The sequence below is a fragment of the Equus asinus genome, chromosome 9, assembly GCF_041296235.1.
Source record: "Equus asinus isolate D_3611 breed Donkey chromosome 9, EquAss-T2T_v2, whole genome shotgun sequence".
Classification (NCBI taxonomy): Eukaryota; Metazoa; Chordata; class Mammalia; order Perissodactyla; family Equidae; genus Equus; species Equus asinus.
Genome location: NC_091798.1, coordinates 77,629,006 through 77,643,804, shown reverse-complemented (window position 1 = coordinate 77,643,804; position 14,799 = coordinate 77,629,006). Strand labels below are relative to the sequence as shown.

Sequence of the window (14,799 nt, the reverse complement as noted above, 5' to 3'; positions counted from 1 at the left end):
CCTGCCACTGCCTGGCAGTGGGGAGAAGTTTGAGGGCCTGTGACTGGCCATGGGGTAAGACCACACCCCAGCGGGAGCAGGGAGTCTGGTAGGAACTGACGGCTCTCGAGGCTTCCAACAGCCACCAGCCCTGCCCTCGAGCCCCGCCCCCCAGTGGGCGGAGATAGCGGTGCAGGCGAGAGAAATTGAGGCCATGGGTGTGCACAGGCGGTGGTGGAGAAATCTGGTAGATTCAGTGGCAATTCCTTGCGTCCCGTGGCTTAAGGGAGTGCGTCCCCTACTCTGAACTTAGCTTCCAACTCCCTCCGGGGTGCAAGTTTCCCTCTTGGGCTTTGTACCTCCAAGTTGTCTGGGATCCCTGAGTCACTGCCTCCATCCTTTCCCTGAAGGGAACCTAGGCATTTACTTACAGCTCTTCAGGAACTCTGGTATCTAATCCCTTTCCTCCACAGAATCTGAACATCCCTTTCCACTTCATAAATATCTGTTCGACATCTATATGCCAGGTATTGCTGGGAACTACCCTTCAGTTCATCAACTGTCCCCTCACTGCTATCTTTATGGTCACAAGTACTGCCTTCTTTGCACCTCTTCAGTCCCTGTGCCCTAAGAAACCTAAGCATCCTTGCCTGAATTTCTAGTTAATATCAGTTTACTGTCAGATCTACCCCCACCCACACACTTTGCCAGCTTCCACTCTCTCCCTATGACTGAGTTTCTTGACTAATTCCATGTTTCTTTCAAGTCCTTTGCTCTCCATCCTACCTTAGCTTCTAGGTCTAGAGTTTCCACACACAATAGAGACCTACATGTACCATCCTTCTCCCCCTCTGGAGACAGGTCTCTGGACTGGCTATTTCCCACTGAAGATGCTCTCTAAATACCTGACTCACCTACACCAGGTTCCCCTATCCCCGGCCCATCTCCCATCAGAGACCCAAAGATCTTAGAATATTTGTCCCTCCATCATGTCGCCAGCTCAGGCATCGAGTCCTAGGCCCTGGGTGGAGAAAGCTAAGGAGGGGAGAGGGGGAAGAAGATCTGACTTCAGGTTCAAAGTTTTCAAGGAGGAGCTTTGGGAAAACAGAAAGACAGTGACCTTGGTTGGACAATCCCAGTCTCTTACTCCTTCACTCTCCAACTCAACGTTGATGTAGTTCTGTCCCACCTACATCTACTGAAATTGGTCATCTTGAAGTCATCGCTGACCTTCCAACTGTCAAATCCGATGGGCTTTTAAAAATTCTCGTCCTATTAAACTTCTCTGCAGTATCTGACAATGCTGGCTGCTCTTCTTGCTCCTCCTCCTTTTTAAATTTCCATGAAATGCTGGTTAACAGCCAAATCTGTATTTCAGTTCTGACTTCTCTTCTCATTTCCAGTTCTGTATTTCCTGCTGCCCCAAGTCAAATTCATTATCTGTACTTCTAAACCTGCCACTCCTCTAGGGCTCCCTGAGCTGGTTAATGGCATCATCATTCACTCGGTCACCCAAGCTCAAACCTAGGAATGGTTCTTGACCTTTCCCATACTCTGTAGGGCACCAAATATTACATAGTGGGTCTCCTAAAACATCTGAACTCTACCATCTCCTCTCTAGCATCATTTGACTGTTTTAATTCAGGCCACATAATAATAACCTTGTAACTGACTTCTTCTGCTTCTCCTTTCAAGTATATCTTGCATACTGCTGCTAGAGGTAATTTCCAAAAATTGAACCAAACCTAACCAAACCAAACAACAATCTCACCATGTCATTTCCTCTTAAAATTTTTTCAAAATTTAACTCCTCTTCCCCCAATCAACAAGGTGAGTGCTGAAATTCCTGAGTATGGAACACATGGCTTTTCACCATTTGGCCCCTCCCTCCCTCCCCTCCTTCCTTCTTTCCCAGTCTCATCTACCACACTCTCCCCAACTCCCTGCACCCCATCTTACCCCAGGCTTAGTGAGAATATCTCACTTTGCACTAAAGATGCCACGCTTTTCGTGACTATTAGGCCTTTGTTCATTCTGTCTGAAATGGCTTCCTCGCACTTCTTGGTCTCATTCTCTCATATCATTCAGGATTCTGCTCAAATGTTATCTCATTAGAGAGGCCTTCCTTGATCACTCTATCTAAAACAGCACCCCCTATCACTCTCTGTTCCTTTTATTAACCACCTAATATAATTATTTGTCTAATATGTTTATTATCTGTTTCTCTGCTGCCAAGAGAGCAGGGACTGTGTCTAGTTGACTGCTGTGTCTGCAGTGCCTACAACTGTGCCTGGCTCACAGAAGGCACTCAGTAAACATTTCCTGAATAAATGAAGCATGCCGTGTTTCCAGTCATCTTTCAGACACAGTTTAGAAGTCACCTTATGGCGAAGCCTTCCCCCAGGCAGAGTTAGTTACTGCTTTGTGCTACTCCCCTTGTACTTGATGTATGTTTTTATGATAACATTTATCAGTAATTATTTCTTTTATGTCTCTGTCTTTCCAACTAGAGTGTGAGGTACTTAACAGCATGCAGTAGGTGTTACAAAGCCTGGAACATAATAGAACCCTGACTGATAGGCTGCTCAATAAATGTTTGCTGAATGAGTGAATGAATCCTTACCTTTACAATTCTGAGAGCAAAGCACATTTAGTTCCAGTTTAATAATGAGAAACTTGACCCTCCCAGGCACCTCTCCATCCCTTCTCTCCTGCACTAGGACAAGGCCCTTAAACACCTCTTACTAGATGGGGGCAGTAGCATTATGAGAGTAAATTCATCTCAACATTACAGGCAATGAGGTTGTAGATATGGCCTTGAAGCAACGGTAAAGAAAAAAAGAAGAATCAGGAAGTCAACTGTCATCTCTACAGGCTGTGTTATTGATCATTTGTTTGTTGTCTGCATCTCCACTACAACTCTAGTTAGAATGTGTGCTGGTAAAGAGCAAGGTCCTTGTCTGTCTGGTTCACTGCTAGATTCTCAGCTCCTGGAACTTATCTGACACACAGTGGGAAGTCAATATTTGTTTAATGTCAAATAAATGAATCTCTGCAGCATTAATGGTAAAGGTGGCCATATTTGCCTTGAGTTAGGTTTCAAGATGATAGTCTATGAAAAGACAATTTACAATACACAAAATTTCACTTAAGAATCATTTTGCTGATAGCTATTCTTGCCAGGTATGCCTACATGCTACTTTTTCAAAATTACAAAGCAACCAAGGAGCGTCTGCGAAACAGAATGAAAGGTGGATCACAAAGAGGAATAAAGGACCTATTGTATCAGTTAAGGCCCACATATTGAAACCAGCCCAGTTGCAAAAGAGAATCACAGAGAAAAGGTTCATTAGTTGTCTAAAAACAATAGTTGAATAAATATGTTTTCAGTAAATTGGAAAAGAGTGAGTTCAACTGAATTTGAGGAAAGCTTTATTATATTTACTGAGTTAAAACATAGTAGCTAAAAACATTTACTAAACTAAAAAGTAAGGCTATATTAACTTGATGGTTTTCAAAATTAATTTGGGTGCTCTCAATTAAGGTTCTGTCTGTACTTAATCAGATCTCATTTGCCAATGTGCCTATCTCCTGGTTTATGCATATGTGCTGTCACAAATAGCCCATATTCTTAAAGGAAGTCTTGACATTTTCTTGAAAGTATATGTAATGTGCTATGGCAATGGAGTGATCAGGGAAAAAAAGCAGGAGCATATTTGGTTGGAACAGAAATAGAGATCAGAGGAAGGCAGGTGATGGGAATGCCCAAGACAACCAGCACCGTCTGGGCTGGGGTGTTTGAAAGGCTAATCCATCACCTTCAACAAATACAGAGACCTCTTAGTAAGTGATTAGATTACAATGTAAGAAGCAGGCCAGTCTTATCCATAGGGAATTACAAAGCAAGGATAAGAAACACATGGTCCCAGGCCCTGTATATTTATAATCTAAATATGGGAGAAGAGAAACTGTCAGGAGAGCAGGACAGCCACATTTGCCCAAAGAGAAGTTACTAGTTTTCTATTATTAGGGCCTTTGGAATTAAGAGAAGTTAAGTTTTAAGCAGAAATACACAAAGTATCAGGATTTATAGTATTAGGCTTTCCTTAAGTATGCCCCATTCTAAGATGGCAAAAGCAACTGCCAAGATCCACTAATGAGAAGAAGCAAGAAACAGTGGAGGCAAAGTTAATAATAAACATCCTTATAGGGCTTGGTTCAAGTTTCATCTTTTCGGAAAGCTTTGCCTAAACACTCGGGACCACAGTGATCTCCCTCTGCTCTGAACTTACTGCCTTTCCACTCAGATACATTGGGTGCCTTAAACAATCAGCTGGAGTTTCATGTCTTAGCTCTCCACCTGGGGCATATGGAACCTCCCAAATGGACATTACAGATACCATTTATTTTGTACTTATGGGCCAAACAGTGTGCTAATGCCTGAGCTATCCACAGTGCTCCAAGTACAGTAAGGGCATAAAAACACCTGGATGTGAGGGAGATCCGGCTTTGGTTTACATCATCATGTTGATCAATTATCTCACTGGCCAGGAAGGTGGTCCGTGCTTCCTTATTTCTCCAAATGCATCTCTCCCAAAGCTGCTCACGCTCCAGAAGGAGGTCAGGGCTTTGTTCAAGAATATATGAGAAGTTTCATTCCTCTAGCAGAGTCTCCAAAAAAAACACTTTTTGAATGTGATTAAATCAACAGACTAGACCAGAACATCTAAGAATGAGGTACAAGTCAAACAGAGAGGACAAGGCAGACTACGTGATGCTAATTTGATAGTTTCCCCACTCTGCAGGTGTTCTAGTAACTTAGCACCCCCCAGACATCAGGGCATAAGGGCACTGTCAGCAGCAGAGCAAGTGTAGGTCCTCAGAACCACATTAGTCAGGGACCAAAGTCAGGAATCCAGCAAAACTGTGGCAGCTGAGTATGTATGGAACGACGCCGCCCACCTCACAGTGAAAGCGTTAACACCACACATTAAGACAATTTAGTTAACTGAAAACTACCTCAGAATACACTGAAATGATTAAACTGTTAATCCATTGTGGAGATTTTTAAGTAGAAAACTGTGTAAGACAAAGTGAAACATCAAAGACAAGTTATGCAGTTAGACAAACTGATACCTGAAGGTAATGTACACACAAGAACAACATTAAAGTTGTAATAACATGGACAAGGAGTTAATCAAATCAATGTCATCACTAAATAGAATCATTTATTGCTCTATGAGATATTACAAAATAGATAGCAATAGCACTGTTCTGCACAGGGGATAACACAGGACAAGAGCATGGGCAAAAGGACAGCCATTTGTGAATAACAGTAACACGAGATGTTTTTACTCCTATAAAATATGTAGAGAAAAACTGGAATGTAGTAGAGCTGCCAACATAGAATTTCCTTGTTTCAGATTATGAAGGACTTAAAAATGACACTGCTCTGATATAACTGCTGCTTAGAAATAAAAGCTCCTGATATGACACAACCACACAGAGATTACAAAGAGATTTACAGTATATAGGGAAAATCCTTCCATTTCATTTTATAGATCTGTGATATTCATGAACTACGAAGTTTCTGTCCTATAAAGTAATATTAAGCATAAAAACCCTACAGCCTTCACAAGAAGTCCTCAAAGAATTTTAAATATCTGGATGAGGCAGGAAGAGCAGCTGAGGTGAGGAGTGCTGAGTTGAAAGGCACCAGGTGATGAGTCAGGTGTATTCATAGATAGTCACAGACAGATAAAGTTTAAAGGTTCTTGTTATGCCAAGCAGGATTTAAACAAACTTTTTAGCTGAGTTTGCCCTTGTTACAGAAGAAAAGCTTTAAAGATGTTCTTGCATTGATTACTCTAGTCATGGTGCACTCACTGTCTTCTACATTCAAATTTGTACTCAGCTTACACTTTAGAGCAGGGAACACACAACTTGTTTAACAAAAATATTTCCATTATATTGTATAGTAAAATACACCTAACAGAAATGACAGCTTACAACCAGTGAAACCAGAAATTCAGGATGTGACATGGGCTCAGAGAAGCAAATGAGAAGTAGAATAGAATGTGTTTACGGGAGAGAACTCTTTTAGGTGCTGTGAGAATTATTTTTTGTTAAAGAGATTCCAAATTGATTGATATCAGTGCCATTACCATTATAAGTTTGGGGCCTCTGTGAATTTCCCTGGAATCTCTTTAAGAAACTATAAACTGAAACAAGCCAAAGAGAGACACACCTTTTTTGGAAAAATGAACACTTGTATTAGGTAATATGAAATGCTGTAATGACCATGGAAAATTCAAGACGTAGTACCAACTTAAAATTGTAAGTTCCAGTATAGTAACTTTATCTGAACGTGTAAATTGAAAACTGTTAGCATTTTAGACCTGACAAAGCTCTTGGCTTTAGACAGTGAGATAGTTAAGTCAGCTGATAAAACTGAATCCTCTTCCAAAGTCACCTCACTATGATTCCAAAGGTCTTAAAGAGAACCAACCAGGCTATCAAGGCTCTCTTCTGAGCAAAGGACTCATGCCCAAATCCACATTTATTGGTCTAGAGTCCACTGCAGCTCCCAGAAGCCTGCTTTTCACTCTATGTGTGTGTGGATAACATCAGGCAGATAAAGGTTTCATCTTCTGAAAGCCTCTGAACTCTAGTAAGCAATTATATCAAACTAGCTGTGAGTGGAAAATGGAAAGCGTGATTTCAATTATCATTATTTATTTAATGTAAATTTCACTCATTACTTTTTTGAATATTCAACTATACAGTCACATGGTTCAAGAAGTACAAAAGGGTTCATAGTGAAAATGGACAGAATTTATTTTTAATTTTTATTTTGTTGCCAATCATGACATCATTGGCAAGTGTTAACTTGGGCTTCCAGCTAGAATTTTACATTTTGCTTACATAGAATTTATTGTAATAATTTAAATTCAAGAAAGACATTATCCTTTATGATTGACAGAAATGTAGATGAAATGTAAGGAAGAAACTAATGAATTTAAAGAAGTTTCTCAGAAGGATATGTTCTAGGGCAGGTGTCATTTTGAAAGGAAGACAATGTATTAAAGAACTGATAGGCTTTCAGGGGTTGAAGGGGAGGATGGACGAATAGGACATTAGCAGGAAGGAGAATGAAGGGGAAAGCGTCACTGCAGTTTAAGTAGATTCAGGAGAATAAAGAAATAAGGTAGAATACTAAAGAATAGGAAAATTTAGGTGTTTAAATACTGTACTTCTGTAGAAGATACAGTGGGAATCTCTGAGAGGAACCCTATGACAAGACATGACTAGAATCAGGACATAGATAATCTAGAAATACAAAGAAGCAGGAGAGAAATGACAGAAAGTTGTAAATTCTCAAATATTGAAAGGCAAGGAGTGATTTCTCTAAAACTATAGTACTTGACTTGTTGAACAAATAATTTCTAATACTGATAACTATAGGAAGTCCTTGCTTTGTATGGTAGTGTGGGACTATAAAAATGACCATACAAGCAGAAACCATGGAATAATTCCACAATAATCAATGGGAAAAACTATGACTGTTCTGTGACCTTAAGTGTTTTTTTGTCAAAATGTTAAAAATCCTTGTACTGTCAGCTAAAAATGATTGGGGGAATGAAAAAATAGTAAAACTAACTTTATTTAGTACATTGTAATTTAAAACAGAAACACTGAGAATTAAAATGCTTTATTTCTTTGTAAAAAACTTATTAAGGGTAGTTTGAATGGTGCTTGCCTTCGCATCATATAACTTACGATATGGTACAAGCAAATCTTTTCTATGCCTTGGCAAATTGTCATTTTCTTAAGTTTGGATCAGCTTCCAACATTTTATCCTTCGCACTCCCAGTGTCGTGAAATATCTCTGAGAGTTCATTTGATGTGAAGGGTTTTTCTGTTAGCATCACTTCCTCTGGGACATCTTCATCTTTTTCGTCACAAAGAGTTTCCAATTTCACTTCCAGCATTTCATGTCTTTGCTGCACTTTCATCTTTGTTGGCCAAGTTTCTCTTTTGATCATCCATTTTTGTAAAATGGAAGAGAGTACTATCTGTGCATGAACTGAATACCAGATATGACGTGATCGGTCAGTAACAGATTTTGAAAGAAGTGATATGATTGGCCACTGATCATGATGTGCATCTGTTATTTACATAGAGATTTGTACTTAATGCAATCATTCTCAGTTAATATATTGCAGTAACTGTAATTTAAACCTTGTTTTCAGGGGATTGGTATTATTTAACTAAACTATGTTAACAGAAATTTGTATATATTGGAACTGTGCAAAAGGAAGACCACCTGTATTTACTGAGTCCTAACTATATGCCAGCTGCTATATTAATAGTCCTATACGGATTAGTTCACTTAATTCTAACCGTAACCCAGTAAGATGGTACGAGTATTATCCCCCATTTTGTAGACAGTGTGATTGTGGATCTTCATCTGGCCATATTATAGAATTAATTTTCCACATTTCTGGGAGAATACAAATTTCCCACCATCATGATAAATCCAAAGCTCTTCTTCATAACTGCTGAATTACTACCATTAAAGAGTTTGAAATGACAAGTAACCTATTCATTTGGAACATGTATCTAGAGTAAAAAGTCTCATAACAGTGTGGAAGGAAGGGGGATACTTTCAGAAGATGCATTAACTCTTAGATAGCAGTGGGGTACCATCTAATAAAGCAGGGTGCCAGTGAACTAAGAGGTACTCATTGGTCCTGAATGAGTTCATAAGTCCTTAACGTTCCTCCCTACCCCACTTATTTCAATGATCATCCTATGATTAGGAACAAAGAGAACCTTTGCAATAAACAGAAGACTTCTTTCTAGGAGACTCTGAGCTCCTTGAGTGGCAAGAGTCATGGCCAGCAATATTTATACCCTTAAGAGTCTAGACTAGTGCCTAGTACATATTAAATGCTGAATAATCTTTGTGGAATTGGAAGTAAAAATATTTACAGTTAGTTTCTTTCCTCAAGAGAACCAAGACTAACTCAAATTTGGGGTAAGATGTGGAATCAGGCTCAAATTTTAGGGGAAACAAATTTATTAAAGTAATCCATTAACTGGTAAAAATAATTAAATTTGGATTTTCTAAAATTTAAGCTTTGCTGCCTATGTGGATTTTACATGCTTGACATTGTTTCTGAAGAAAAGCAAAACCAAATAACACTGGAGGATTATCCCTTCATAAGAGAAGTGCCGCACCACAACGGCTATGGAAGACTGTGTTTTCCACTATAAACTGCATATCCTCTGCTTCCACAAATAGCCTTCCCACATATTGGTTATATTTAATCATTTGTATTTGTGGCCTTCAATTAACAATGCCTTATTTTAAATTTAGCCACTTTCCCTCTGGAAACTAAGCAGGAAAGGTATGGTAACTTTGCAACATAAATTAAAATAGAAAGAAGACTAAATTTCTTTGAAGGCAATTTATTAAAAGGAAATAAAAGTAAAAATCTGAAATAATTCATGCTGCTTTTAAAGAACAACTGAAATATTAGCTAAAAATATAAGAATCTCTAAGCCAAGATTGATTTTAGAAGGTTATTAGAAAATTTTAACTTAGGGTCTCTTACAAAAGTCTCATTTATAGAGATCATTGCTATACAAAGTTTTAAATGATGTTTATGTTTCTTTGCCCAAATTTTCAACAGGTAACTTCTATAGTATTTTAGAAATTAAGAAATTATGTAATACAATTGAATTCTGTCAAGGATTGTGCCATGAGATTATTCAAAACATCTGTAAACTAGCTGGCATATGAGTGCTTTATTTACTGGTATAACATATCGAATACTTGGGGTGAGACCCATATGGTTTAAGGGCATATTAACAGACAATATAGGCAGAAATACTAGCACCAATTCTCAAAAATAGACAACATATATCAGTTAATTTTAATACTTAAAAACTGAAGTCATTGACCACACAAATTATTTCTCAAAATTTGTCATCAAATAAAACTATTTTCCTGTAAAGAAGGACAATAGTTTAAAGAATACGATGGTTCAAAAACTTTAAAAATTAAACCCCTGCTTTTAGAGTGCTGATCATCAACTTAGACCATCTTGAGATTTTATAAATAGAAAATATTTCGCCTATCTATGGTGCCTAATGTTCACTTGGAATTTTCATTTTAGTACCAAAGAATATTTATTTTAGATGCTCTGAATCACTTCTAGAAAGCAATGCAGTTTCTCTGAAGATGAATGTTTTGGGGGTATTTTTGCCAGCAGACAGATTTACCACTGGTAACTTGATGTCTTGTGACAAGACAGACAGAGCAGGCAGGGAAGGTGTGTAGATGGGAGCAGACTGGGAATGTGTGGGCAAGAGCGGAGACCTTGTGGCTTGAGGGAGGCACATATCAGGCAGTCAAAGAGAAGTGAAGGGCAGTGGACCCAGGCAAACCACACAGGTCAGACAGGGGCAGGCAGGGTTCGGGCTGGGGGAGATGAGATTCTAGAGGCTGCAGGACAATGAGTCTCTAGGTCAGGGAGACTGGAAGCCAGGGAGACAGGGAAGCAAAAACTGTACGAAAAGAGTCAAACATAGAGACTAAACCAGATGAGAAAGAGAGTCAGAGAGCAATATGCAGACAGAGCGAGCCATCAAGAGCAGTGACCCAGACAGACTTGACAGAGGGAAAGAGAAAGAGAGGACAAGTGAGGCACAGACAGTCGTGGGAAGGGAGGTCAATACTTAATGTATGGTATTCCTGCCTCAGGTATCACTGGTCCTCAACTTACTTTCCCAATAATTAGGACACAGCATTAAGAGCTATGAGACACTGCTATGGGGACAGCAACAGTAGTTATTCCAAATTAACTCATAATTTTCAAGTACAAATGCAAGTTCGTATTATTTTGTTATTTATCCAAAAGCACTCCAAAAATAATTAGTTTTACATTTTTTTATCTTTAAAGGGAAGAGTTAGTTGAGTAAAAGGAGAGTTGTCACCTTTACTGCCAAATTCTTGGAAGGACTTTTCACAAATTGGTTCAGAAAGCTGTAAAAAACATGGTGGCTATTTTTAATTTTTTTTTAAAGTGAGATTTCTGGAGTGAGACTACTTACATTCGCTGTGATTACTGGAAAACAGAGAGTCAAAATCACAGATAATATTGGACCTGACTAAGTACACATAATCAGGGCAAATATTGGTGATCTACACAAACATCACAGATTTAGATAGGTTATTTTAAATGATTCTCTAATCAGTTATTTCCCCAGAGTTCCTGATTCCAGCTAATTATAATGAATGATTCACTGAAAACACAGGAACTTATGGTGGTCAACTTTTAGAATACTCACCCCTGATATTAACTAATAATTATAAGGTAGCACAGAACAACGAATAGGGAAACTACCCGATGAATAACAGCTACAAGGCCAATTCTACAGTAATGAACAAAAACTGCCTGAAAAGTGCTATTTAGTTAATGAAAACATCACTTAAAGGATTAGAATATATATCCTTTGAATGGAAAGAGGAATGCCACAATTCTTGAGCAGTATGGGTAGTCAAAAAGTGGTCCAGCATCATATATCTAATATGCCTTGAATTTTAAGGTCTGTTTACAAAGCAAAGTAGAGATTTTCAATCACTTAAGTAATTTGAGCTGTGGCTAAAAATATATTAGACAACTCAACTTGTCTACACATTCTGAATGACACCACACTCTAGAAGCAATTACTGTTGATTTTTCATTGCTATCTTTAGAAGGAAGCGATTATTCATTAACAAAGAAGAGAGAGAACTCCCTAGTGTCATTTCATCAAGACATATTTTCAGCAATAAAGTGAAGTGAATATTTAGCAAATATTCAGTAAGTTAAGTCAGTGTAAACAGTCAATCTGGACTATTTAAATAAAGAAAAATTAAAGTTACATTAGCAGGTTTTCTACAATTCAAATTCACCTAGAAATTGCTAATTTTCCAATTTCTGTTCTGGTGGAGAAATGGGGCTTGACAGCTAGGTACAGGTTATCAATGGCTCCCTTCTTCTAAATCCAGAAACAAGAAACAATTATCTAAATATAGTAAGTTTTCAAGTTTAATTCTTAACTCCTAAGACCACTACTATGGTTCTTTTTTTCTTTTTCCTTTCTTCTTTTTTCAATAATTATGCTGTTATCTTTCTAATTTTGAGGTGCCCTGATTTACATCAAGTGTTCTAGGTGAGCCGAAATAATAGAGAAAAGCCTGTCTCAAACCATGACAAGGGTGAGGAAAAATGAGATGGATAAAAGTTCTGGGAGGAAACACGTTGAGAGGATCAGACATCTGGACCTCAGAGTCTGAGTGAATCTAGGTTCAGGTGTTTCTTTAATGGTAGGTGGGAAAAGGAAGCTGTGGAATAGTTTTCCATCCTGTGTGTCTGATGTAAAGTGACCACAGGTGTGTCAAAAGACTGATTTTTCCCCTCACCCTTCAGGTCAGCCAGGAGAGGCTCTGTCCATTCACCTCCGGACATAAGCAGCCTTGTCTGTGAGCCCCAGAGGGCTGTACACGTGTTATACTTTTCTCTATGAGTCGCTTCAGGAAGAGTGGAATAATCTTAATAACTTGCTGGTAACTATGCTTTGTGGTTACCATAAGCCTTAGAGGACTGGTAAAGTGGGTCTGATGAGAAAGGCAGGTTTTCAAGGATCCAGAACAAGAGACTGCTGGAAGGAATAACGGCACACATTTCAGAACTGAGCACGTACCCTAAAGTCCAGGAAAAAGATCCCTAAAGACAGACAGGCAAATACTGTCTTTATTAGTGGGAGGTGGCGGCAATTCTGACTAGAAGGAATGTCCTAGAAATGACATCTTCTCAGCAAAGCCATCTCTGGCCACCTCTCTAATAATTCAAATCCTCCCCTCCAAATACACATACTTCAGGTCTTCTCTCCTGCTTTATATTTCTTATATTTCTCCTACCATTTACCATTATCTAACATACATACACTTTCCTTATTTATCTTGTCTGTCACCCTTACTAGAACGTAAGCTCCATGTGGGATCTTTATCAGCTGTAATTCATTACTCTGTCCCTGGCACCTGGAGCGATATCTGGTCCACAGTAAATACTTGCTGAATGAATGCATGCAGACTGAATGCTCACACCCAGAGTGAAGCACATTTGGGAGGGCTGAAAGTACAGGAGCCTCAGCAGCAGCACTTACCCAAACCTAGCCCCAGTTAGAACCAGTCTGGCAAAGAGCAGCCTGTCAGCTACGTGCCAACCAAGCAGGCTGTGTTCAGACTTGCAAGATGTCAGAAGATGTCAATGCTCTGTAACCTTGTCTGTTTTCAAACATTCATTTTGTGCTTTCCTTTCACCTTGGGGGAATGTCTCCTCGTACAGAGCCAAAAATCCTATTAGCTGTTTTTGGGGGAGCAGCACACCATACAAGATCATTTCTAATTTCACCTTTACTGCTACCCCGATGTCGCTTTCAGCTTTACTGTTTCCAGATTTCTACGTCCTACTGAACATTTTTCTTTCAACTATTGGTTTTCCTTTTGTTTTCTTCATTATATTTTCTATCTTCCTGTGACCTGGTTTCTGTGTAATATTTTGGGACCCTTATCAATATCACAGAGAACATAGGAAAACATGAATAATTAAGTCATTTGTTATTTAAAACTAGAATTAGAGACAGGAAAATGGAAGGGAGAATATTTCTGCAAATGCTTTTTCACTCCTATAGGATTAAGATAATCAATAACAGTTTTAAAATAAATGATAGCCTTAAATTCTAAAATGATAATGAGAATATGTATTACCTCATTACATTTTTACAGTGTCTTCCTTCTGATGGACTCAAAATATCCCTTCAGTTAATATAAGAATTGTCCTCATAACATTTCTACAAGATAAGTGAGGCAGATATTTGCTGTCATCATTTTACAACAACCAACCAACCAATCAGAATGTGGGCTATACAGTAAACATAGATCCTATTAACCTATTATGTAATTCTCTGAATATATTCAGTGTTTTTAACTGGCTAATTTTACTGGTAGGAAACACCATTAACAGAAAGAAGTGGGAAGCATCACTTGACATATATTCGAGACCACTCAAAACCCACCATTCACTATATGTTACAACAACTGAAAAGTCAGACTTCATTTTAAATACAAGGTGCAACACTGCCAACTCTTAAATGTGGAGTTGTCAAGTATTAGTATTCTATTTGCTTTCAAAAGAAAAATAAAAACAATATGACTACTGAAAATAATTATCAGTGATATTTTAAGTAAAATTTAAAAATTTTATTGTACCCGTTTTAAAAATCTATATTCAGGGGCTGGCCTGGTGGTGTAGTGGTTAAGTTTGTGCACTCTGCTTCGGCAGCCTGGGGTTCGCAGGTTTGGATCCCAGGTGCAGACCTACACGAACCATCAACCCATGCTGTGGTGGTGACCCATATAGAAATAGAGGAAGACTGGCAAAGATGTTAGCTCAGGGACAATCTTCCTCAAGCAAAAAGAGGAAGATTGGCAACAGATATTAGCTCAGGGCCAATCTTCCTCACCAAAAAAAAATATATATATATATTTATATATTTATTCATAGGTAAATAACATTCATAAAATGAAGCTACTATGAGCAATAGGTCTATTTTTTTTTTGTAAAGGGAAGCATATTTAGTAATAAAAGAAAAAAATACAGTACAAAATGAGTATGTGTTTTTACAAGTAATTTCACTGCTTTGACCATGAAACTTCTAGTGAAAACACAAAAGCGTATTATACCAAGAAAAAAGTCATCATAATTT

At 38.4% G+C, this 14,799-nt stretch overlaps 2 protein-coding genes across 13 annotated transcripts in view; both read right to left on the bottom strand.

Moving 5' to 3' along the window:
- Positions 1-1,841, bottom strand: part of POU5F2 (POU domain class 5, transcription factor 2) — a 62,624-nt gene extending 60,783 nt beyond the window's left edge. Inside the window, 1 exon segment of the mRNA XM_070517784.1 lies at positions 3-1,841. Coding sequence (XP_070373885.1) covers positions 3-195 — 193 coding nt within the window. The 5' untranslated portion in view covers positions 196-1,841.
- ARB2A (ARB2 cotranscriptional regulator A) overlaps positions 1-14,799 on the bottom strand; it is a 381,926-nt gene that overhangs the window by 105,951 nt on the left and 261,176 nt on the right. The window lies entirely within an intron of this gene.